General features: G+C 43.5%; 1 protein-coding gene across 1 annotated transcript; it reads right to left on the bottom strand.

Moving 5' to 3' along the window:
• Nucleotides 1-370: 370 nt before the first annotated feature.
• LOC311132434 (immunoglobulin superfamily DCC subclass member 3-like) lies at nucleotides 371-23,252 on the bottom strand (the record flags this gene model as incomplete). The annotated part of the gene is made up of 13 exons (XM_084165726.1): nucleotides 23,000-23,252; nucleotides 19,464-19,608; nucleotides 18,516-18,646; nucleotides 17,974-18,111; nucleotides 16,773-16,931; nucleotides 5,784-5,949; nucleotides 4,489-4,739; nucleotides 4,041-4,205; nucleotides 2,839-3,027; nucleotides 2,054-2,167; nucleotides 1,675-1,804; nucleotides 1,284-1,419; nucleotides 371-475 (listed from the first exon to the last, which is right to left on the bottom strand). The coding sequence occupies exons 1-13, from the start codon at nucleotides 23,235-23,237 to the stop codon at nucleotides 371-373; spliced, it is 2,067 nt and encodes a 688-aa protein (XP_084021852.1). The 5' UTR covers nucleotides 23,238-23,252.
• Nucleotides 23,253-26,678: the final 3,426 nt, after the last annotated feature.

Here is a 26,678-nt window from a genome sequence, read left to right as displayed (position 1 = left end):
CTCAACATAATAGGACGGCATCTGTAGGAGGAGGCATTTCTCAAGAATAACATTCTGAATTCACATGTGCATGTGCACAGACCATAAAGACATTAGACTTTGGTTAAAGAGGAGGGAAGGCGAGAGAGTACAGTGGAAACATGGAGCACTGTGTCACTCAGCTACTTTGAGCCTTTGTTCGTTAGCAGCAGCAGGTTTTTCGGGGATGGATAGAACAATGGCGGACCCCTGGCATCGCAGGACACTAGGGTGGCGGGTGGGGGGGCTTTGGTTGGGCAGGTGAGGTGGAGTAACCATCAAGAGGCAAACCGTTGGGGTGGAGGGTAGGTAAGGGTTGGTAAAGAAGGGTTTGGGGGGTTATTGGCCAATGCTAGCCAGTGCCCATTCCAGGCAGACCAGACGAGTGTTGCTCGATGAGGACCTGGCCTTGGGCCGGACGCACCGGAGCCCCTCCCTGACAGGTGGAGTCATGACTCTGTAAAAGAAAGAGAGACAAAAGACAGAGTGTCAGTCTATTATTTATCAACTTTGATCATATCCCTCCTTTTGTCCACTGATGATTGCTTCTGCATTGTGGTTGACCAATCATCTTGTTCACAATTTCTACTCCTGGACATAGTAACATCAATATTGTTCAACACAACTCTGGAGATCCAATTCAATCAAATAAAAAAATTAAGTTCCGCGTTAGCCCCAAAGCTTTCGAAAAACACACCCTAGTCTCTAGAACGCCTTGAAGTAATGTCCTTTTTGCTTGACGTGGTAACAATGTTTCGTTCAGTGGTAACAAATCCAGGTTTGATTGACTAGAGCCCTAAGGCTTGTAATCTATCATGGGGTCAGAAATCACAGACAGATGAGATCTAGATCTCAGATTGAATAGTTGGATGAGCTTGTGACAACAAAGAGATGGGATTGCGAGCATGATAGTTCAATTCATCCTGAGATATCGGCAACTCCAGATGTCCTGAAGGTGTCAACTTTGTTTTAGAAACTGAGTTACACCTGGTGGCCAAACAACTGTGACGTCAAAAACAACTGTGATGTCAATGCGTGTGTCCTGGCAACCCATATCCTGCAGCTCTGATGTCATCGATGATTCAATTATTAGACGGCGACATCTATTCAGTCACCTCCTGTCTGTTACAGGGATGAAAATAGCCAATGGAACCTTGGGCGAACAAAACTAATGGCCACATTGCGTGAGAGGTTAGCTTAATGTTTGCTGTGCAGTGAATGAGTCAGGTTAGTCTGCCAATGTGTCAGTGCACCGGTCCTCCTACCTGAGGCACTAATTCGAGGGTGACTTCTGCAGGACGAGTGACCCCCTCTTTGGGGATCCCGTTTTGTCCCAGCTGTCCCCGGTCCTCCCCCTTTGGCACAGACCAGCTGTACTGAGTCCCTTTACTGCAGAACAAACTAGGGACATTAATATGTTTCAATATTACATGCACACAAGTCCACTCTAAGAACAACACACACAATTTTACGAATACAACTAACATATAATATACCAAAGTTGACATTCATAATCTTACTCTGCCAAGATAAATCATAGGTGATCAGGATATATCTAAAGTTTACCTGGCCTTAAAAACCCAATCTGACAATGGAAGTACAGTACTAGAAGCAAAGCAACACCTAGTGGTCCCATCAGGTAGGGCCCCTCCTTACCTGTGACGGTATCCAAACATGAGGAAGAGCACACAGAAGATGATGCAGGCCATGCCGATATGAATGCCAACCACGATACCGCCCATCGAGCCCTCGCTCTCCTGTCTACAGGTACACTGGGTCTCCCCACCTGCAACCAAGAAACACATGATGAGTACATCCATACATTCATTAGCCAGCACAAATACACAGTCAGTAAAATGATGGGAAGACAGATTGGATCATATGGCAATGCCAAACACAAGTCTAACTAATAGATTCACTCCAAAATACACTTGAAGCAAAAAGGACAGAAGATCACCAAATAACTAATACTTGTCTAGAAAATAGTGTTTATTACTCAATACTGACTCGACTCTAATATTTATTGGACACTCACCACTGGTTTTGGCGCTGGTGCCGTCTTCTGCCAGTGACACCAGCCTCTTGGAGCAGTCGCTCTCGCCGTTCCCGTTATAGGCTACTAGTTTGACTTCATACACCGCGCCGGTTTCTGCAAGAACAAGTCATTGTGACAGTGTCACATTATAAATTCCCTTCGACAATTTCGAAGGTCATATTTTTTAAATGGGGAGATATTGACAGAGTGTTATTGACTGCTTGCGCGATTAAAAGCAAAGCTATTGATTGGGCGATTGAAAGAGATTGAAGTTGGGGAGCATGTCATTTTTCACTCTTCCCTGGACTGTTCCTTTGCCCTAATGCCTCCCTCCCTAACCCACTTACAACTGTCTTTCCTCTCAACTCTCTCACTCTGTCATCTCTCTCTGGCATCTATGTCTTGATACCGCCAACATCCTCCCCTGTCTCCCTCTTTTAATCTCTCGATATAGATTAAGTCATTGCTGCAGTATGAGAAAGCTTATGCTCTGAATGCAATGATGCCAATCAGTAGCTGACACTAACCCATCCAGTAATCTTCCACTAGGTGGCTTACATGTCACTTTTTTTCTTTTCTTTTTTTTTACAGATACAGCAAAACATGTCAGACAAAAAACCTCAAGGAACGTTTGAAGATCTCCCTTTCACATTTCTCTGCTCCAGAGGGATATTACGTTGATCTTCCATGTGCATGGTAATTAACTCGCTGTCACATAATCATTCAAATATGGGGTAATTGTTAGTCTCTGCACCGCTGCAACCATTTAAAGCTCTCTCACTCACCAAGGCGGGAGATGGTGTGGGCATTGACGTGGCAAGGGAACTGAACTGGCCCCTGGAAGTCGGCATGGGGGACCCTGCGGTAGGTGAGCCTGAAGCCCTCTGCCTTGCCAGGCTTGCTGGGGAGCTCCCATAACACCTGGACTGCAGTGGAGTTCACCACCTTGGTGAAGAAGGTTGGGGGAGTGGGCACTACAGGAGGAGAGATGAAGATTAGAACATTGGATGAAAAAAATTGAAATTAATCAAAGATTGAAAAGGACAGCAGAAAGATAGAAAGAGTGTAGAGTTGGTTAGAGAAGCAGTATGAAAGAGATATGGTGTATGAATTGAAGACAAATGGAAAGAGAGAAAAAGAGAGGGGTGAGGATGGAATGATGATAAAACTCAAAGAGATAGTAAGACAGGGAGGAAAAACAAGGGAGTGTTTATCAGTGATGGTAGACGAGTGGAATAGTATATGGGAATTGAAATAAGTGCACAGACATGGAGAGACCCGATGAGAAAAGGGGGATGTGAGAGGTAAAAATGATGAAATTACATCAAGAGAGGGAAGAGGAGATAAACACCTACGATCGATTACAGGTTGTAAATAACCAGGCAGGCTATCAGGCCGTAGAACCATTAAAAAAAATCTCAATCTTACACTAGTCTAGCTAAATCATCCTAAGCACTCTGCTGTCCGCTTTGTGCAATGTACATGGAGCTACTAGACACTTATCAAAGGTCAGTTTTACATTCCCCCCATAATATAATAGAACCCATTTATTTGGTTACATTTAAATATATTATTTATGCTTATAAACGTTTGGGAATGCTTATATATGTGAGTACATGTTTACAAATGTTTACAAATACTACAATACTCATTTATTAATAGTATATGTACACTATAGGTATAATAGTACAGTATTCATACACCGTTTATAAATGGTTATTGTTGAAAGTAATTATAAAGTGTAACCCTTTATGTTTCCCACAGGGAGCTGTTTATGGTTAGGATTGTAGCTCAGTTGGTAGAGCATGGCGCTTGCAACGCCAGGGTTGTGGGTTTGATTCCCACGGGGGGCCAGTATGAAAAAAACAAAAAACATGTATGCACTCACTAACTGTTAGTCGCTCTGGATAAGAGCGTCTGCTAAATGACTAAAATGATTTGGGGAGGGTAAACTGATCGTTGCAATAGCATATTCCTGGTGACTTACCACCCCCTAGTGTTGTGGCCACCACAGTGCTGGACTGCTGGCTGGCACCCAGTGGGGAGTAGGCCTTGAGGTAGATGGAGTAGGTGGTGGCTGGCTCCAGGTTGGTGAAGTCGTGCTGGAAGGTGGTTTTACTGACTGCTTCCTGCAGCTCTCTGCTGTCTGGCTCTGGGGGGAACAACAAGCAGTATTATCATTAGGGTTAGGTTCCATTGCAGCACACTCAGTCAAGTGCTGCTAAAGTATTTTAAAGAAAACAAAATACTATCTCAATTGCTTAACAATCTGTCCTGTCATTAGGCTGGCTTTCACCTGGCCAGTTCTTTTAGATCAGCACAATGAAGGAGAGGAGGCAACGAGAGAACAGTTTTTTTTTAGGCAATTAAGAAATATCTTACTCCTAGCTCTGCTTTGAACACTAATAGATTATCACACAAAGACTCTCACTCACCGCCGATCTTGCGGATGTGGAGCACATAGCCGATGATGCCGTCGGTGATCTCTACGGGCGGCTGGATCCAGGCGAGCTGCAGGGCGCTGGGGGAGAGGGCGGAGGAGGTGAGGCCCTGGGGGGAGTCGGGTAGATCCTTGGCCAGGGACACGGCCAGACGGGCGCTAGCCTGGTTGGTGCCGGCCATGTTCTCAGCGATGCACTGGTAGATGGCCTCGTCCTCCGAGGTGATGCGCGTCACGGCCAGGGTGCTGGAGGATGGAGTTTAAAGATTAGAAACTTTTTATTTGAGTTAGGACATATTAAAACATTGATATATTGGGTAAACAACAAGGGTTCATTTCTAAAAGATGGGTCGGTTGTATGAATATACATTCAAACAAATATTCAGATATACAATGAAATTCTTTGTGATTCAAAACATAATCAGGAAGCAAATGAATCCCATCCTCTCGTGTTCAGTGTAAATGCAGAACTTCAGCCTACTTCACAGAGGGAAATGTCAGCCACTATCAAACATTGCCACCTTGTGGTGAAATATATGAACTGTTCTTCTGTAGGTCTGACCAGTCTTGATGAGAATGATATCATACCAGCACTAACTGATTTATATTAATTGATTGGATGGGACCATGGTCCCACAGTTTACACATCATTCAGTTAAATTGGAAGTTTATAAATAATGTATCGGATACGTCAAGGCAAAAACATTAAATACAGGATAATGGAAAGATCAACATTATTTCAAAATAGATTTTACACGTATTTCACAATTTCTGTTCATGGACATTAGACTATATCAACTGCTAGTATGTGGGAATAACAAAATAATCTCTGTTGCTGCACGACTAAAGTAGTTCGTTTCTGCTTTCAATGGACAACCTTGGTTCCAGAGAACCTGGATGTTGATTTCGGGGTCTATATGATCCCCCTTGGAAAATAATATAGGGGAAACGCTGATTTTGCAGATTTAGCGTCTATTGTCGATGAACGTTTTACTTGCAATGATTTTGATATGTGTTTGTTTTCCCTACTTAAGTTGAATGCACTGACTATAGACCTAATTCACTATAGATAAGACTAAATGACTAAAATACTTAAATGTAAACCCAGCGCTGTATTCATTATGTAAACTGCCTACCGTTTAAGCACCAAACGGAAGCAAACACAGCAAAACAAGAGTTTCTATTGGACAAATTCAGGGAGTTCCCTCCCTGTTTCATTCCGTTTGCTTCCGTTTAAGAAATGTTTTGCAACGGAATCGGTGGGATGAATACACCTCTGGTGTACTGTACCTGTTGTTGTTGGTGAGCTTGACGTTGTCACCAGGCGTCAGGATCTTGCCATTCTTCAGCCAGATGAGGTGAGGCTCGGGGACGCCCTGGGCCACACAGGTGAACACAGCACTGCCTCCCGCTGGTTTTGAGACAGACTGCGGCCACTGCATGAACTCAGGGGGAGCTGGTGGGGAGAAAATTATGTATTTGTTGTAAGTGTATTGTGTGTGTAAGTGTATTGATTAATCCTTGTATCACTGTTGCAAAATTGTATATACAATTGCGTTTGCTTGTGATACTATGTAACTGTGCATGAAAGTAAAATATAGAACTTTCAAAAAGTCAAGAGGGGAGGTGGAAGATATGAGGAAAATGGAAGGAGGGCAATAGGAGAGGAGAAGAGAGGAGATTAAACGGGTTAGTGATAATTGGAGGGATACAAAGGTTGTTTGGAGAAAAAATAGGAAGAAGGTAGAAGAACGATTGTACAAAAAAGGAGGATGAATAAAAGCGGAGGATGACATTAGAGGAAAGAAAGATTAGAATGAGAGAGAGGAAGAAAGGTTAGAATGATTAGAATGACAAGGCCTTTTGGGGGAGAGCATTGAGTTCTATGTGCTGTCAGTCTTATAATGAACTATAGAGGGCAGTACTGATCATGGTTTTGGGCAGCTGTACTATCATATAAATGTGTTTATGATCACTGCAGTCCTTATAGTAAGGACCTTGAGAAGTGAATTTGATTTTACCATATCTCTAGACCATATCATTTTATACAGTTTCCTCTAACCTGGTAGAAACATAGCTCAAATGTAACTATCTAAATACACAGTAGATCCCTGAGTTTGTCCTGACCATGTAACCTGACGAGGAAAAACACTTTGTCCCTAGTTATAGTAGCCTACAGCATACTACCCACATTACATATACCTCAATGTGTATCAATACATACAAACATCCCTACATTTACCACAACAGATCTATAAAAACATTCCCAATGATTTCCCCTCCTCTCCTCTTCCCGGAGCTTGACCTTAACATAGGGAGAGCCTAGACTTCCAGAGGATAGCCTAACCTAACCCTAGCCCCAGTCCCCACTTCTCTATCCCCCTCTGACCCTGCCTGGCCCTCCGGTGTCCTCGGGACAGATGCAGGGTTCGTTGTCCCGCCTGACACCAGGCTCAATAGCACACAATGGGACATGCATATATGTAGAGACCCCCAGCCCCTTTCCCCCCTAACCACCTAATTGATCTATTGACACTGACACCCCCCTCACCCCTGCCCTCACCCCTCCCTGGCAGAGACCCAGAGAGACTGGGCCTGGGAAGAGAGAGAAACAGGGTCCAGGGGAGAGGTAGAGAGAGAGGGAGAGAAGGGGGAGGTAAATGCAACCTTTATGTTTATTTATTTTCCCTTTTGTACTTTAACTATTTGCACATCATTACAACACTGTATATAGACATAATATAACATTTTACATGTCTTTATTATTTTGGAACTTTTGTGAGTGTAATGTTTACTGTTCATTTTGTATTGTTTATTTAACTTTTGTTTATTGTCTATTTCACTTGCTTTGGCAATGTAAACATATGTTTCCCATGCCAATAAAGCCCCTTATATTGAAATTGAATTGAGAGAGTGCGAGAGAAGAGACAGAGAGATAGAGAAAGAGAGAGAGAGAGAGATGGAGAAAGAAAGAAGGGAGAGAGATGGAGGGAGGGATGGAGAGATTAGGTTGTGAGTATTGGAGGGTGTGTGTGTGTGTGTGGGGGGGGGGGGGGGTCAAGGGTCATAGAGACACCCATTTCAATAGAAGACCATTAATCAATGGAGGCATAGATTTAATATTCCCCAAACTGCTCTCCTTCCGATGGGCCCCAATTTCTTTAAACATACAGACACCAATACAGATCCCCGGGATCTATAAAAGGCTTGGAGGGAGTTGTTGTTGAGCAATGGCCGTCAAAGTGTCTTTTGTCTTTTACTTGTTTGTTTAAATCGGTAAGAGGAATGTTGAGGGAGATGTGAGGACATAGAGAGACATTAAAAGAGATTGAATTGCAAGAGAACTCATGGAAGTTCATCTGAAGTTCACTTCAGCCAGTCTGTAGCTGCCTGCTTGAGTATGTCGTTAAATCTAAGGCATTGCCAGCTATAGCACTGAGCATTGTAGCGTTTAGGTTAATGGCCTTCAAATATGTCTACACTATGTTTTTGCCATTATATTTCTCACCGAGTTCTAATGGATGATGTACAATAACTTGAAATTGAGAGTGGCTATATCATGTCACTAGCCTGATGATGTACACCCAGCCTGTTGTTGTTCTGTGAATAAGTTGCATTTGTGTTTAGGGTTAGTGGAGATGATGACGGCAGGGGGGGCTGGTGAGGTATATATATTGGGCCGATTGTTGAACTGAATGGGAGGGGCGACTGCAATGGATGTCTGAAGCACAAGGGGGGTGATTTGTGTACTTGTGTCACGTGCGGGTGTGAATGTGTGTCATCAATCTACACCCAAATAGCCTTCTCTCGCCATGACTCCAAGTACACTTCACACTTGACCTTCAGCTAAGTTTTTTGTTTCAAGTGGAACCTGGGGGGTTCTTAGAAAAACTCATTTTCTCACTGGTTTTATTGCATGCTCTTTACACCCCATGGAGGTGGAGCCAAGGAGATAATTGCTGTCCACCCCTTCAGCTGATCAACTGTGTCTCTCCAACTGAAATCTAACTGTCAGCTTCAGTGTCCATACATCAGGCCAATCCATAGCATGTATTGATCAATTAGTCTTTTAGCAGGGTCTTAGACCTGACCTTGAGTTTCATCACCAGGTTAATTCCTCATCACTTTCCTTCCTTTGTTTAGCTTTATTGTCTTTAGTGGTAGCAGTATATTTTGAAATATATATCACTTTTGTTATGTTGTTACTAGTTATAGTTTCCTAGATAGTGTGAATCAGAGCTATATAGAGATCCATATACAGTATGACTTGGATATGACCCTCATCTCAGATACTTCATATACATTGTGTGAAGTATATTTATCAAAAAGTAACTGATCTAGTTCTAACACAATTTATTTTGTAAATCGAGTTTTGGAATATGTTTTACATATTTACATAATGGACACAATGTGGTATGTTTCTAAAATATGTTTTATAGTCTGCTTACAAAGTATGACAGTGATGTTTTTAAGCATATACATTCTGATATTTATGTTTTCTAATCCATGTGGTGTGTTCTGTCGCTTAAGTGACACATTCATGAAATAATGCCCTATTTCCAAATATGTATGTTCTACTTTCTGACATTTATGTCGTTTGGTTCTGACACTCACATCTAATGTGAGCAAGACCCCCTCAGTAAGCCAACAGCTGTGGGATATGCATTTTAAAGCTTTTCAAAGATTCCAACCTTCTCCACATTTTTCATATGAAAATGTTCTACCCAAAAAAAGGCAGTGGATGAGGGGATGGTTATAAACGGTGCTCCATTCAGAGAAAGCAGTCATCACACAATGGCCTAGCACCATTTGTGTCCCCCCTCTCTTGGTGTGTCCCCCTGAACTCCATCCCCCACCGCCTGACCACCAGCTGTGTGACAAGAACAACTGCCCCCCCCCCCCCACCCAAACACCATAGTAACGAACGACAGGGGGTGGGGACCGGGGGATTGGTCACCTTCCTCTTTCTTTGGGGATGCATCTATCTTTCCCTCCTCCACCCCAAACCCCACCCCTTTCTCGCTCTCCTTCCATATCTGTCCAGCTCGGTAAGGTGTCCCGTCCTCTCCCCTCCCTGACTTCGACGATTGTCCTATAGCAGGCCCTCCAGGACAGAGACAGGGGTAAGGGGTGAGAGGTGATCCCTCACTCCCCCCTCCCCACACACAATGACCGTCTTCACCTCCTGCTCCTTCTTTTTTCTCCCTTGTTCTTTCTCTCCTCTCTCCCATTGTTCAAATATCTGGCCTTGCATCTGTCCTGTCCTATCCTGGCTGTCTTCCTGTCCCGTCCATGACCATGACCGGTTCAAGAGCAGAAGGGAGAGGGAATTGGACTGTCTGTCATGAGGACAGTGTGTGTGAAAGAGCAGACCTCTATGCCCTCCAATAACCTCCTTTACGCAGCGTATTTCATATTATTCTATATTATCAGACTATCCCTGACTTATTGGCAGGAATAGGGAACACGTGAGAGCTAAAAATAGGTGAATTAATTAGACTCATGGCCATTGCTATTCTATATGATTTGTGCCTAACCAATACCTTTGTATCATTAGTATTGGGTGCAGAATGGCAATTTTAAGTCCATACTATGGTGGTGGATTGTAGCCACAATATCAAGTATCATAGAAAACATTGAGAGGACATTCTAGTTGAATATACCTCGAGTATCACATTTTGAAGGGGACTGGGAGATTTTAGATCACTTTGGGCCTCTATTTGACATTGACAATGTCCATGAGCCAATAATTTCACCCATTTCATGTGACCACCATTCTAAAAAGCTCTTTGTTCTTTTTTTCTTTAACAAATAGAGAGAAATAAATAAATACATTAATTAATACATTATTGACCACCTTGTCCATGGCCAATCCACTTGTGAAAGACTGATAGGGAGAACTATTGATTGACCAGGACAAAGAGGCTGACACAACATGGATATGGGAGAGCCTTAACAGCTGGGTGCAAAGTAGAGTGATTTAAATGGAATATAGGGGTGAAGGGATAAGTGGAGATCTAGGTTACATGACTAAGATATAGGCCAACTTTCTTTTATTTTTTACTTTCTAGGTACTATTTAGCTAGCTTGGTATTAGGTAACATTTTGCTAGCTATAGATTACATTTTGTTAGGTATTAGGTAAGATGTTGGTAGCTAGGTATTGTAACAGTTTGCTAGCTACTAGATATTGTAACTAAGTAAGCTAGCCTTGTCGAAGCCAGAACGCCCATAGGGGCAGGAGCCTATCTCCTGTTTCTGTAGCTTGAGGCAGCTTTATGTACAAGTACACCCCCTCGACAGGACGCTAGTCTATCGCAGGTATTGTAACTAGGTATTGTTACTACAGTGAGGGAAAAAAGTATTTGATCCCCTGCTGATTTTGTACGTTTGCCCACTGACAAAGAAATGATCAGTCTATAATTTTAATGGTAGGTTTATTTGAACAGTGAGAGACAGAATAACAACAAAGAAATCCAGAAAAACGCATGTCAAAAATGTTATAAATTGATTTGCATTTTAATGAGGGAAATAGGTATTTGACCCCCTCGCAATCAGAAAGATTTCTGGCTCCCAGGTGTCTTTTTATACAGGTAACGAGCTGAGATTAGGAGCACACTCTTAAAGGGAGTGCTCCTAATCTCAGTTTGTTACCTGTATAAAAGACACCTGTCCACAGAAGCAATCAATCAATCAGATTCCAAACTCTCCACCATGGCCAAGACCAAAGAGCTCTCCAAGGATGTCAGGGACAAGATTGTAGACCTACACAAGGCTGGAATGGGCTACAAGACCATCGCCAAGCAGCTTGGTGAGAAGGTGACAACAGTTGGTGCGATTATTCGCAAATGGAAGAAACACAAAATAACTGTCAATCTCCCTCGGCCCGGGGCTCCATGCAAGATCTCACCTCGTGGAGTTGCAATGATCATTAGAACGGTGAGGAATCAGCCCAGAACTATGATCTTGTCAATGATCTCAAGTCAGCTGGGACCATAGTCACCAAGAAAACAATTGGTAACACACTACGCCGTGAAGGACTGAAATCCTGCAGCGCCCGCAAGGTCCCCCTGCTCAAGAAAGCACATATACAGGCCCGTCTGAAGTTTGCCAATGAACATCTGAACGATTCAGAGGAGAACTGGGTGAAAGTGTTGTGGTCAGATGAGACCAAAATCGAGCTCTTTGGCATCAACTCAACTCGCCGTGTTTGGAGGTGGAGGAATGCTGCCTATGACCCCAAGAACACCATCCCCACCGTCAAACATGGAGGTGGAATCATTATGCTTTGGGGGTGTTTTTCTGCTAAGGGGACAGGACAACTTCACCGCATCAAAGGGACGATGGACGGGGCCATGTACTGTCAAATCTTGGGTGAGAACTTCCTTCCCTCAGCCAGGGCATTGAAAATGGGTCGTGGATGGGTATTCCAGCATGACAATGACCCAAAACACACGGACAAGGCAACAAAGGAGTGGCTCAAGAAGAAGCACATTAAGGTCCTGGAGTGGCCTAGCCAGTCTCCAGACCTTAATCACATAGAAAATCTGTGGAGGGAGCTGAAGGTTTGAGTTGCCAAACGTCAGGCTCGAAACCTTAATGACTTGGAGAAGATCTGCAAAGAGGAGTGGGACAAAATCCCTCCTGAGATGTGTGCAAACCTGGTGGCCAACTACAAGAAACGTCTGACCTCTGTGATTGCCAAAAAGGGTTTTGCCACCAAGTACTAAGTCATGTTTTGCAGAGGGGTCAAATACTTATTTCCCTCATTAAAATGCAAATCAATGTATAACATTTTTGACATGCTTTTTTTCTGGATTTTTGTTTTGTTATTCTGTCTCTCACTATTCAAATAAACCTACCATTAAAATTATAGACTGACCATGTCTAATCAGTGGGCAAACATACAAAATCAGCAGGGGATCAAATACTTTTTTCCCTCACTGTATATTTGGCTAGGTCATTAAGGAAAAGCTAAAGATATTGGAATATAGTGATTTACTTTGAAAGTGCAAATACAATGTTAGATACAGTTGAAGTCAGAAGTTTACATACACTTAGGTTGGAGTCATTAAAACTCGTTTTTCAACCACTCCACAAATGTCTTGTTAACAAACTATAGTTTTGGCAAGTCGGTTAGGACATCTACTTTGTTCATGACACAAGTAATTTTTCCAACAATTGTTTACAGACAGATTATTTCACTTATAATTCACTGTATCACAATTCCAGTGGGTCAGAAGTTTACATACACTAAGTTGACTGTGCCTTTAAACAGCTTGGAAAATTCCAGAAAATGATGTCATGGCTTTAGAAGCTTCTGATAGGCTAATTGACATCATTTGAGTCAATTGGAGGTGTACCTGTGGATGTATTTCAAGGCCTACCTTCAAACTCAGTGCCTCTTTGCTTGACATCATGGGAAAATCAAAAGAAATCAGCAAAGACCTCAGAAAAAAATGTGTAGACCTCCACAAGTCTGGTTCATCCTTGGGAGCAATTTCCAAACGCCTGAAGGTACCACGTTCATCTGTACAAACAATAGTACGCAAGTATAAACACCATGGGAACCGCTCAGGAAGGAGACACGTTCTATCTCCTAGAGATGAACGTACTTTGGTGTGAAAAGTGCAAATCAATCCCAGAACAACAGCAAAGGACCCTGTGAAGATGCTGGAGGAAACAGGTACAAAAGTGTCTATATCCACAGTAAAATGAGTCCTACATCGACATAACCTGAAAGGCCGCTCATCAAGGAAGATGCCACTGCTCCAAAACCGCCATAAAAAAGCCAGACTACGGTTTGCAACTGCACATGGGGACAAAGATCGTACTTTTTGGAGAAATGTCCTCTGGTCTGATGAAACAAAAATAGAACTGTTTGGCCATAATGACCATCGTTATGTTTGGAGGAAAAAGGGGAATGCTTGCAAGCTGAAGAACACCATCCCAACCGTGTAGCACTGGGGTGGCAGCATCATGCTGTGGGGGTGCTTTGCTGCAGGAGGGACTGGTGCACTTCACAAAATAGATGGCATCATGAGGAAGGATAATTATGTGGATATATTGAAGCAACATCTCAAGACATCAGTCAGGAAGTTAAAGCTTGGTCGCAAATGGGTCTTCCAAATGGACAATGACCTCAAGCATACTTCCAAAGTTGTGACAAAATGGCTTAAGGACAACAAAGTCAAGGTATTGGTGTGGCCATCACAAAGCCCTGACCTCAATCCTATAGAAAATGTGTGGGCAGAACTGAAAAAGCATGTGCGAGCAAGGAGGCCTACAAACCTGACTCAGTTACACCAGCTCTGTCATGAGGAATGGGCCAAAATTCACCCAACTTATTGTGGGAAGCTTGTGGAAGGCTTCCCGAAACGTTTGACCCAAGTTAAACAATTTAAAGGCAATGCTACCAAATACTAATTGAGTGTATGTAAACTTCTGACCCACTGGGAATGTGATGAAATAAATAAAAGCTGAAATAAATCATTCTCTGTACTATTATTCTGACATTTCACATTCTTAAAATAAAGTGGTGATCCTAACTGACCTAAGACAGGGAATTTTTACTAGGATTAAATGTCAGGAATTGTGAAAAACTGAGTTTAAATGTATTTGGCTAAGGTGTATGTAAACTTCCGACTTCAACTGTATATTACATCAATATATTGCATATACAGTATCAGTTACATATTCAGTGGCAATTATCGCTTCTAGAGAGGCAGGGGAGCAAAAACATGATTACATTCTAATATATAGTGCATTCGGAAAGTATTCAGATCCCTTGACTTTTTCCAAATGTTGTTACGTTACAGCTTTATTCTCAAAATGATTAAATCATTTTCCCCCCTCATCAATCTACACACAATATCCCATAATGACAAAGCAAAAACAGTTTTTTTGACATTTTTGCAAATATCACATTTACTTAAGTATTCAGACCCTTTACTCAGTACTTTGTTGAAGCACCTTTGGCAGCAATTATAGCCTCGAGTCTTCTTGGGTACGACGCTACAAGCTTGGCACACCTGTATTTGGGGAGTTTCTCCCATTCTTCTCTGCAGATCCTCTCGCTACACAGCTATTTTCATGTCTCTCCAGAGATGTTCGATAGAGTTCAAGTCCGGGCTTTGGCTGGGACACTCAAGGACATTCAGAGACTTGTCCCAAAGCCACTCCTGCATTGTCTTGGCTGTGTGCTTAGGGTCGTTGTCCTGTTGGAAGGTGAACCTTCACCCCAGTCTGAGGTCCTGAGCGCTCTGGAGCAGGTTTTCATCAAAGATCTCTCTGTACTTTGCTCCGTTCATCTTTCCATCGATCCTAACTAGTCTCCCAGTCCCTGCCAAAAAACATCCCCATAGCATGATGCTGCCACCACCATGCTTCACCATAGGGATGGTGCCAAGTTTCTCCAGATGTGATGCTTGGCATTCAGGCCTAAAGAGTTCAATCTTGGTTTCATCAGACCAGAGAATCTTGTATGTCATGGTCTGAGAGTCTTTAGGTGCCTTTTGGAAAAGTTCAAGTGGGCTGTCATGTGCCTTTTACTGAGGAGTGGCTTCCATCTGGCCACTCTACCATAAAGGCCTGATTGGTGGAGTGCTGCAGAGATGGTTGTCCTTCTGGAAGGTTCTCCCATCTCCACAGAGGAACTCTGGAGCTCTGTCAGAGTGACCATCGGGTTCTTGGTCACCTCCCTGACCGAGGCCCTTCTCCCCCGATTGCTCAGTTTGGCCGGGCGGCCAGCTCTAGGAAGAGTCTTGGTGGTTCCAAACTTCTTCCATTTAAGAATGACGGAGGCCACTGTGTTCTTGGGGACGTTCAATGCTGCAGAAATGTTTTGGTACCCTTCCCAAGATCTGTGCCTCGACACAATCCTGTCTCGGAGCTCTATGGACAATTCCTTCGACCTCATGGCTTGGTTTTTGCTCTGACATGCACTGTCAATTGTGGGACCTATATAGACAGGTGTTTGCCTTTCCAAATCATGTCCAATCAATTGAATTTACCCCAGGTTGACTCTAATCAAGTTGTAGAAATATCTCAAGGATGATCAATGTAAACAGGATGCACCTGAGCTCAATTTCGAGTCTCATAGTAAAGGGTCTGAATACTTATGTAAATAAGCTATTTCTGTTTTCACTTTGTCATTATGGGGTATTATGTGTAGATTGATGAGATATACAAATAAAAACTTTTTAGAATAAGGCTGTAATGTCACAAAATGTGGAAAAAGTCAAAGGGTCTGAATACTTTCCGAATGCACTGTAATCCTATCCATAGTTGTTTATGGTAGGGCTATTTTTTTCCTATTATGTTGTTGGTCTCTCACATTAACCAGAGGTGTTGTGACCCTTGTGTGGTCCTCAGTATATTGGTCAACCCTTAGAATAGCCAATTAAAATGGGGGAGGGTGAAATATGAGGACGGTGAACGTATGGACAGTTGCTGGGTGATGGATGGGCCTGATGGATGAGGTAATGGCAGCAGTGGACACACACAAGTCCAGCTGGAGACCAGTGTCAATGCTTAATTACAAGTGGGAGCCCGGGGTCTCTCTCGCGCCAATAGTATCACCAAAAATGACCAACCCCCATCCCCACCTGCACCTCACCCCTCCCTTCAAAGCTCTAAGGGGGCCAAAGGTGAGGTGAGAGGGTGAACCGTGGGTATCGACTCCTCTCTCCCAAACCCACCCCTTTTCCTTCCCTTCCCTGGCAGAAGTCATGGCCAAATCCAATACAGGATAATGTGACGGGGTCAGCCAGTCCCAAAAGCCCAAAGCCCAAACCCTACACCCACACACCTCCACCCCCACCACCACCCCACCTTCTGGACATTGACCCCCCCCATCCCCTATCCTGCTCCTGTGATCATGTGTATCTGTCAGTGTCATGGTCAGTTGATGGTCAGTGTGATCAGCAGCACTGGGTTGAAACCATAGAACCATTGGCTCACTCTGTGACATGTAAAGCCATTCTTGGAGGATATCACTTACTGTATAAATGCTTAATGAATTATTTAAACTTGACTTTGATTCAGCCTTCAGGCTCTGCCTCTTAGTGAGGTGAGGCAGGTACAGTATTACACTTTTCAGACTATTGTGTTGACCTTAACTGTACTCTGCTGGCTCTGATATTTTCTTTTCACATTGTCCTTTTCAGCACAGTGCCAGCAACATTGGTGGATGTGAAACCAGGCCAGCTCAGTACAGCTTAGCTCGGGTTACTTGGGCATAGTAGTGTGAAAAGGGTATAAGTGTTAGGAGGGAGCTCACCTTGCACCACCAGTCTTCCCAGCGCAGTACGCCTCATCCTGGTCCCGGGGCGGTTGGCGGCGCACACGTACACCCCCGAGTGCTGCAGCGACACGTCCGAGATCATCAGGTTTCCAGTGCCCAACACCTGGATGCCCTCCACCCCAATGGAGCGCCCATCTGGAGAGAGCACACACACACACAAAGGAATAAGACATAGGCCAACATATTACAAAAAAACACAGGATTCAATGAAAATCAAGTTTGAAACCTTAAGCTTACAGGAGGGTTGGTTGTTGGTGTCAGAGGAAGGCCCTCAAAATTGTCAAAGACTCCAGCCAACCTAGTCATAGACTGTTCTCTCTGCTACCGCACGGCAAGCAGTACCGGAGCACCAAGTCTAGGTCCAAAAGGCTTCTCAACAGCTTCTACCCCCCTGTATATAGCCTCCCTACTGTTATTTTATTTTACTTCTGCTCTTTCTTTCTCAACACTTTTTTGTTGTTGTTGTATTATTTTACTTTTTTATTAAGAAATAAATGCATTGTTGGTTAAGGGCTGTATTCGGTGCATGTGGCAAATAAAATTTTATTTTATTTTATTTTATTTAGCAACAAAATCAATGCGTGCATAACTATGGGGAAAAACGGGTTTGGCTTAGATTGTTTTTTAAATTTTTATTATTATTATTAATATTTATTTTTTTGGAGTGTAGATCAGCTTAATATTGCAGATTGTTGACAACATGTAAACTATATTTAGTTTCCAATGTTTATTAAAAACATAAATACAATTGCACAATGAGCACTTGTTGTCTCTCACATACATCGTTACAGTTGTTGGTTAGCTAGCTAGCAAATTTCTGCCACGTTAGCATAGAAGTGACATCAGACAAAACACCTCAAAACAAGGCATGGTAACAAGAACAAGATAAAACTAACTGAAACTACCCACCTACGATTCCCCACATGGCAGTTTCTTGTCATTGTTGCTAGCTATGTGGTCATCCAGAATCACAACAACAACGGCCTTCTGCCCAATTGAAGTGTGCACGTTGTTTTTGTGACGTTCTCAGCTAACTCGTCTATAGAGCAACATAGTGCATAATACGCAGAATAGCTGATACAGAGATCAACTCATTGTTTAGCTACTATCATTAACTCAATGTGGTATAAATTAAGGCCATTGTATGCCATTCTGATTGCATGAGAACAGTCGTTACCCAGCCTGCTCCAGGACACAATGGGCCGGGGGTTCCCTGTGGCGATGCACTCCAAAATGGCTGTCTGGTGGACAGTGATGGTCAGGTTCTGGGGCCCAGAGAGGATAACTGGCTCCTTGTAGATCCTGGAGGCCCCACCTGTAGAGAGATAAAAAGAACACAAACACATACAAAATGAGAAATGAGAAGACACTACTGTAAGACAGGTTCCTCGGTTGACTAAGACCGTGTTCGGACTTTGGCTTTAGCCTACAGGGATTTTATCAATATTTATGTGATTTGCATAGACGTGGTCAGTTTAGTATTCTTTATAGTGTCCCAAACAACTAAATTATAGGTTAAAAAGCGACATGAACAAACCCATTGAAACTACACTAATGCCAGGTCCCTCTAATTATGTGATCTATACTGTAAGGTTTGGTTTTCCAGACACAGATTAAGACTAGTCTTGGAATAAGATGCACTATCAATGGAGAGTCGCCATTGAGCATGCTTTTTAGTCCAGGGCTAGGCTTAATGTGAGTGGGGTCGGTACCACTCACCGGTTACATTGAGCACAGCCTCATGGCTGAAGCGTGTGTTGGCGATGTTGGAGGCCATACAACGGTACACCCCGGCGTCAATCCGCCTCACACCAGTCACCTGGAGGATACCCATGGGCAGGAGCGTGTACCTGGACAAGGAGGGGGAGGGAGAGGGGTTCAGAGAGGTGTGAGTGCACACATATATGTGACATATAGTTCTTCTGACTACTATGCCCAAGTTTGCTACTTTTTCAAAATGTCTGTCTGCAGCATGGTAGCTACATCGCTAATGTGGCAAACTCTCTTGCTGGGTGACGCCAAGCGCCAAGTTCATTAGCAATCATCCCAAAATAATAATGTTATGAAACGTGTGTGTCTGTGTGCGTGTGTACGTGCGTGGGAGTGTATAGGCCTATATACACTGAGTGTCCAAATAATTAGGAACCCTTTCCTAATATTGAGTTGCAGCCCCTTTTACCCTCAGAACAGCCTCCATTTGTCAGGTTTAGACTCTACAAGGTGTCGAAAGCGTTCCACAGGGATGCTGGCCCATGTTGACTCCGAAGCTTCCGACAGTTGTGTCAAGTTGGCTGGATGTCCTTTGGGTGGTGGACCATTCTTGATACACACAGGAAACTGTTGAGCGTGAAAAACCCAGCAACGCTGCAGTTCTTGACACACTCAAACCAGTGCGCCTGGCACCTACTTCCATACCCCACTCAAAGGCACTTAAATCTTTTGTCTTGCCCATTCACCCGCTGAATGGCACACATACACAATCCATGTCTCAATTGTCTCAAGGCTTAAAAATCCTTCTTTAACCTGTCTCCTCCCTTTCATCTATACTGATTGAACAGGTGACATCAATAAGGGATCATAGCTTTATCCTGGATTCACCTGGTCAGTCTATGTCATGGAAAGGTGTTCGTAATGTTTTGTACATTCAGTTTATTATGATGATGTTACCTGTTGTCGGTGTTACTGAGTGGGGTTCTGTCCCTCTCCCAGGTGATGTTGGCCTCGGGCACACTGTTGACCTGGCACTTGAAGCGAGCCACACCGCCATCGTCCACTGACATGGACTCTGGGTGGGTGTGGAACTTAGGGAGAGCTGACGAAGAAAGAACAGAAAAAGTTATATCTCCATTTAACATTTATTGACACAGGATAGTCTCATTGATATAAAATATATATTTTGCAAGAGGAGACCTGGTCCAAGATGAGCAGAAGAGCCAACAATATTATACAAAAATATACATATAATATGTATATATACATATACTTAATATTCATATACACAACATATGAATGCCTACAATATCTATCATGTTTGTGTTATTTTTTATTGTATGTGTTGTCATATTTAAGTGTGTACCAAGCTTGTTCTATTAACTCCTACAGTCCCATCGTGACACCGGCGCCCTTTGGACTTCTAACCTCTTTTAAACATTGTGTGTTTGAGCTACAGAATTCTGGGTTGTACCATTGGATTTGTCTATTCACGTCTGTGATTAACGGGGGCTGAGCTAGAGTGGTGGACGGATCCATCTTCATACAGTATCTTGGAGACCAGTGGTGTGTGTTATATTTTTTATTATTTTTATTATTTTTAAATGCTAACATTCCAATGTATTTTAATGTTAAGGCTTCAGTTGTTGTGATCGCCTGCATTTTGGTTGTGTTGCGTTGTTGTGATCACCACTGATGGGGAGGGAGAGTGAATGTCCATTTCAATTCTGGATGAAGGGTGATGTACACATGCACACACGCACATGTACATACACACGTACACACAGACACACACGCAGAGGGGCCCTAAAAGCCTGGTCATTGCCATATTCAATAAGGCGGTGTGGACCGAGGGGGGTCTCCAAATGAGAGAGCATTGCCATGGCAACCCATTGCTTTGAGGGAACACTACATTGTGACAGCCATATTTCTGCTGGATTACCCATAACCCCCCTGGTTTCATTAGGCCGAAGGGAGGGGGTCAGGGGGAATAGGTAAGGAGAAGGTCGTACATTCGGTCACGTGTGTATGTGGAGGTGTGTGTGTGTGCGTGTGTGTGTGTGTGTGTTTGTGTGTGTGTGTGTGTTTGTGTGTGTGTGTGTGTGAGAAAGAGAGAGAGAGAAGGGAAAGAGAGAGAGAGAAGGGAGAGAGAGAAGGTGTGGGGTGTACCATTTATCACCCACAGTGTCACAAAGAAACACGAGAGATGAAAAAAGTCTGAGGTGGTCTCGGGTTGCCAGGTATGCAACTAAGGTGTTCTCAGCGTGGAGCATCATTTATAACAGAGTCTATAGAGTCCGAGGGGGTTTTGGGTTGCCAGGTATGCGACAATGGTGTTCGCAGTATGGAAAACAGAACAGACTCTATAGCCTGTTTTGACAGAAAGGGGACTATATGTAGTGATCTCATATAGATGAAGGCTCCATTGAGAGAGAGACGCTGCATACTTTGACATTTTCCAAACTTTGCGTCGTCTTCAGTCCAGCCAGAGTCCGTCGAAGAACAGGAAATTACCAAACCACAGAAGAAGGTGAATATATGGGGGTTTCGGTGATGGCCTTATTGGATAGCTAGCAACTTATAAACAATTACCCATTCCTATAAGTGAGTACTATTTTAATAATAATGTTAAATAATACACATTGGCTGGTAAGCCAATTATATTATATGACTGTTGCTTCCCATTTAAGTTTATTGTGATTGTAATGACATTTGTTTTTGATGATAATTATTAGGTGGAGGTCACTAGCTACAGTGAGGTCCTGAGCGCTCTGGAGCAGGTTTTCATCAAGGATCTCTCTATACTTTGCTCCGTTCATCTTTCCCTCGATCCTGACTAGTCTCCCAGTCCCTGCCGCTGAAAACATCCCCACAGCATGATGCTGCTACCACCATGCTTCACCGTAGGGATGGTGCCAGACTTCCTCCAGACGTGACGCTTGGCATTCAGGCCAAAGAGTTCAATCTTGGTTACATCAGACCAGATAATCTTGTTTCTCATGGTCTGAGAGTCTTTAGGTGCCTTTAGGCAAACTCCAAGCAGGCTGTCATGTGCCTTTTACTGAGGAGTGGCTTCCGTCTGGCCACTCTACCATAAAGGCCTGATTGGTGGAGTGCTGCAGAGATGGTTGTCCTTCTGGAAGATTATCCCATCTCCACAGAGGAACTGTGGAGCTCTGTCAGAGTGACCATTGGGTTCTTGGTCACCTCCCTGACCAAGGCCATTCTCCGATTGCTCAGTTTGGCCGGGCGGCCAGCTCTAGGAACAGTCTAAGTGGTTCCAAACTTCTTCTATTTAAGAATGATGGAGGACACTGTGTTCTTGGGGACCTTCAATGGTGCAGGAATTTTCTGGTACCCTTCCCCAGATCTGTGCCTCGACACAATCCTGTCTCGGAGCTCTACGGACAATTCCTTCAACCTTATTGCTTGGTATTTGCTCTGACATGCACTGTCAACTGTGGGATCTTATATAAACAGGTGTGTGCCTTTCCAAATCATGTCCAATCAATTGAATTTACCACAGGTGGACTCCAATCAAGTTGTAGAAACATCTCAAGGATGATCAATGGAAACAGGATGCACCTGAGCTCAATTTCGAGTCTCATAGCAAAGGGTCTGAATACTTATGTAAATAAAGGTATTTCTGTTTTTTATTTGTTGTATATTTGCTAAATAAAAATCAAAATAATCATTGCTTTGTCATTATGGGATATTGTGTGTAGATTGATGAGGATTTGTATTTATTTAATCAATTTTAGAATAAGGCTGTAACGTAACAAAATGTGGAAAAAGGGAAGGGGTCTGAATACTTTCCGAATGCACTGTATGTATCCTGTCTTGAATGAAAAGGTAATATTTTGCAAACTCCCAAAATAAATGTGATCTCTGACGAGAGGGGCTCTCCTCCATCTTGCGTTACAAACACTACACTTGTCCATTCAGCAGCGGGGCAAGACTCTGTGAAGATGACGTACGGCGTAATTAAATACGTCACGATGTGCACAGGGCATAAGAGTGCTGGCAAACCACACTCAAACAATATTTGGTTATTCAAGGCTACTCTAAAACTATGGTTTCTGTACTGGACAATCATGTAACTCCTATTTATATTTTTCCTTTGACTTGTAATGAAAGCATATTTCGGTTATTTGTAAAATGTCGCCTCGGCTATAACTCAAGATGGGTAATCTTTGTATTGATATAGTCTTTAAAATGAGTTATTTATTTCTAAGTAAAATTAGAACAAGTAGGGGTTGGCTGTTGGAGAGCAACCATGCCAGCAAGAGCAAATTAACAATTTCCTTTAATACTCAATACTATGCTGTCTTGTGTTGTGTATAGATAGGTTAAGTGTTTTCTGTGTATTGTACTGTATGTGTATTGAGTGTCACGTAAGTGACTTATGTACTGTAGGCGGCTGTTACGTAGGTCACCATTACATAAATAACACTAGGTAACCATAAAACAGTATGTAAGGGAGGTAAACTCACATGCCAGCTGAACCCGGGCCTTGCGGCTGACCAGCATGCCAAAGTGGTTCTGGGCGGCGCAGTCGTACTCTCCAACATCCGTCTCACTTCCGCCTCTGTCTAGTCGTTTTTGGAAGCTCTGGATGAAGAGGGTCCCATTGGGCAGCACCTGTACACGCTCCCCCACGACTACTGGCACCCCGTTCTTGCGCCACGTGATCGAGATGGGACCCTCGCCCTCCACCCGGCAGTCCAGCATTAGCGGCCGATCCCGCACAGCAATGACGTCACTGGGCTCCAATAGGAACGCCAGCTCTTTGGCACCACATACATCTAGAAATGGGGAAGAAGATCATTGGCCGTTAGGGTTGAGAACATCAGTGTTGGTTCATTTTGTAGACCAGTACACTGGGGGTGATGCTATTGCATGTGTTTATCTAATCACCCACTATGAGTGAATTCCCAAAGGAACTCAATGTTGGCTATATACAGTAGTTTACCCATAAAGTACCTTTTCACCCAATCACTTTAAGAGCAGGTAAGAGGACCAGTAAGGGAGGTTGATACTCAGACCCTATGGGACAAGTCATTAAAGGAAAAACTTTAAACTGAGTTTGTAAACTACACCTCACAGCACTTTGTCCTGGGGCATTGAGCATGCCATGGCTGGAGCCTTGCCTGTCTCTAATCCATTCATACACCAAGATTCCTATCCCATGCCCTATGTATCTGTGTTTACAAGCAAAGACTGAGACACAACAACACAGAAGGGGACCGGAATAGAGATGGACAGCCACGTTCGCCCCGGGGACGAACTCTTCCAACCCCAAAAACTGCACTTGACACTCTACACCGGCCAACTGATTGATGGCTGTGTTAGTTCCGCGTCCACAACACTTTTACTGAAACCGTCCACAATAATAGGGCTGAATGCCAGGGAGTCATTGAGCCAAAGAGGGCAGGAACAATGGCTGAGACAGAGGCAGACTAGAGAGGGTTAGTGGGGTCAAGTTAGGAGAACTTCTATTGAACCAAGCGCAGACCGGTGACAATGGCACAGTGACGACACTCACACTCGTTCTTACCCCACCTCCCCACAACCCCATAGAAAGTCCCATCACCATAAACCAACACCCCCCCCTCTATAGGGGCCATCTGCCCCTCTTATGCCCCCCCTGCATCCCTGCATCCCTTTCACCAAGGCTCCGGGGTGACTTTCCCATGCCACTGGATCACCCCATTCACCTCTCGAAGTTGACCCCACCGACATGGCAAGTCTTCCCAAAAAACCCTGCCCCACCCTGACCCCTCTAGATGGCCGTTCCCTTTCTCCCAGCTGTTGAGGTGGTGGAGGGAAAGGGAGTCAGAGAGTGACACACCCGAAAAGCTTCAATGCCCCCTGCTCTTGAACTTGCATGATGAGACACACCATCAAAATAATGGAGAACTTTTGCATCTGTTTATCTGAACTATAGCGAATCCCCCTCTCTTCTTCTTCTCATCTACACACCTGTGAACCGCAGAACAACAGCCTTCCCCTCCTCCCACTGACTGCCACCACAATCATATCACACCATCACAGCCATCCATCCAGCACCTGGAAAGGCTGTGGTCTCACACCCATAACTTTTGCCCTTGACTTTAATTTGAATAAAGATATTCTCACCAAATCTCTCTTCATTCTTTTCTTTCTGGTGACCACTCTATTTGATTAGAGTGTCCTCTGTGCACCCTAACTTACCTTTACAAACTATCATTTCATATCAAATATATGCTTTTGCCAATTCTCCTAAAGAACCATGGACTGCTATAGCTTAACAATGGGGTATGTCTCTTTTCCTCACATCCACATTAAGCCAAACATTCAATGACCATTACAAACCCTAAAACAACCAAGCCTGGTTCATCGCTAGTGAAGGCTATGTTATGGCTCATAAATGTACCATCTCTTTAGATGCTTATGGCTTGTATTAATGCTCTATCCAATGGCTTGTGTGCCCCATTTAAATATGTAAATAGCGCAAGTCAATGGTCTTTTAGGATATTCATTATATAACACACTAATGAGCAGAGTATTTATAACCTATACAGATTAATGTACTGATTTGGATCCTACTGTAAAAGCACAATCTGTTCTTTGTGATCTTGTTCGCAAGTATAGAAATGTGTCATTGTGCAAGGTTGATCACAAGCTGATCACAAGTGATCTGATGGTTGTACAAGGTTGTGAGACAACCAATAAAATCAGAGCATCTTCATATGAAATCCTTTCCAACATTGCCCAGTCGACTAAGTGACAACCATGACCAAACTTCATCCATAAATGCATTGCAGAGCCATAGACTGTACCCACAGCCTGAGAGGACAGCAGGCCTTTTCTACAGCACACCCTGATACAGGTTTCAGCTTATCCCTGTGACATTGTGACATCAGAGATTCCTTGCATCTGCACCCATTATAATGAGTTGACTCACACCCAGCAGATGTAAAAAGGGGTAGGGTGGGGTGGGGGTGTTCTCTAGCTCAGCTGCCTAAAGCCCTGCACCCACCTCTACTACTCACTCCCCCTCCCTTATAGGGGTGAAATTAAGGGGTCCCAAGGGGGGACTTGTGTCACATGCTGTGGCCACAGTCATCGAACACATGGCGTTGTGAGGCCTTAGAGGCCAATGTCAATCTTGACAATATAGAGGTGTGGGGGAAGGGAGGTGAGGTGATATGGAGTTGTGAATGACAGAGATACAACCTTGTGATAAGCAGGTTATGTCACACCAGGGCTCTTTTATGTTATTGGTGTCTATGATATTGATAGACATTTGTATGGCTCAAGTGTGGGTTCTTAGTATTTCTGAACCACAAGGCCAACTATCAGTAGTGAAGTTTTCCATTGCAAAAAATGTACTGATGTACTGTTAGGCGATAGCCCTCGCCAATGAGTATATATAGAGGAACAAATCCCACAAACTGGAGAATGAAGACATTACTTTTACTTTGCACAGAAGGACACCTCTTTTCTAAGGGTTACTTGCCAAGCCTTAAGGAAAAAACACTCAAAAACAATATTAGTCCACTGTTGATAGAGTAAAAAAATATAATAATGTCACCTGTCAAGTTTTGCATTTGCATCATCATGATGATGTGGCCGGTGACACTTTGCTTCTAAAAAGTGTAATATATTGAAACATTTACTGCTGACATGCAAAACCTTTTGGGACTGTATCAACAGTGGACTAATGAAACAAATACCAAAATATAGTTTTTGAGTGGATTTTCCCTTTAAGCTTCTACAGGCGCAAAGTGGCAAGGTCAGGTTCCAAGTTCAGCTCAGAACAACATAATATATCACATTCAACATATACAGTATTCACACTTTTCCCACATTTTGTTGTGCTACAGCTTGAATTTAAAATTGATTAAATTGAGATTTTGTGTCACTGGCCTACACACAATACCCCATAATGTCAAAGTGGAATTATGTTTTTAGAAATGTTTACAAATTAATCAAAAATGACAAGCTTGCCTCCCGAGTGGCGCAGCGGTCTATGGCACTACAGTGCTTGAGGCGTCACTACAGATCCGGGTTCGATCCCGGGCTGTGTTGCAGGGTTTGGCTGGCCGGGATGTCCTTGTCCCATCGTGCTCAGTCGCATGTTTCCTCCGACACATTGGTGCGGCTGGCTTCCGGGTTAAGCGAGCAGTG

The sequence above is a fragment of the Coregonus lavaretus genome (assembly GCF_964263955.1).
Source record: "Coregonus lavaretus genome assembly, chromosome: 7".
NCBI lineage: Eukaryota > Metazoa > Chordata > Actinopteri > Salmoniformes > Salmonidae > Coregonus > Coregonus lavaretus.
Note: the sequence above shows the minus strand (reverse complement) of the source record. Positions and strands in the feature narration are given on the sequence as shown.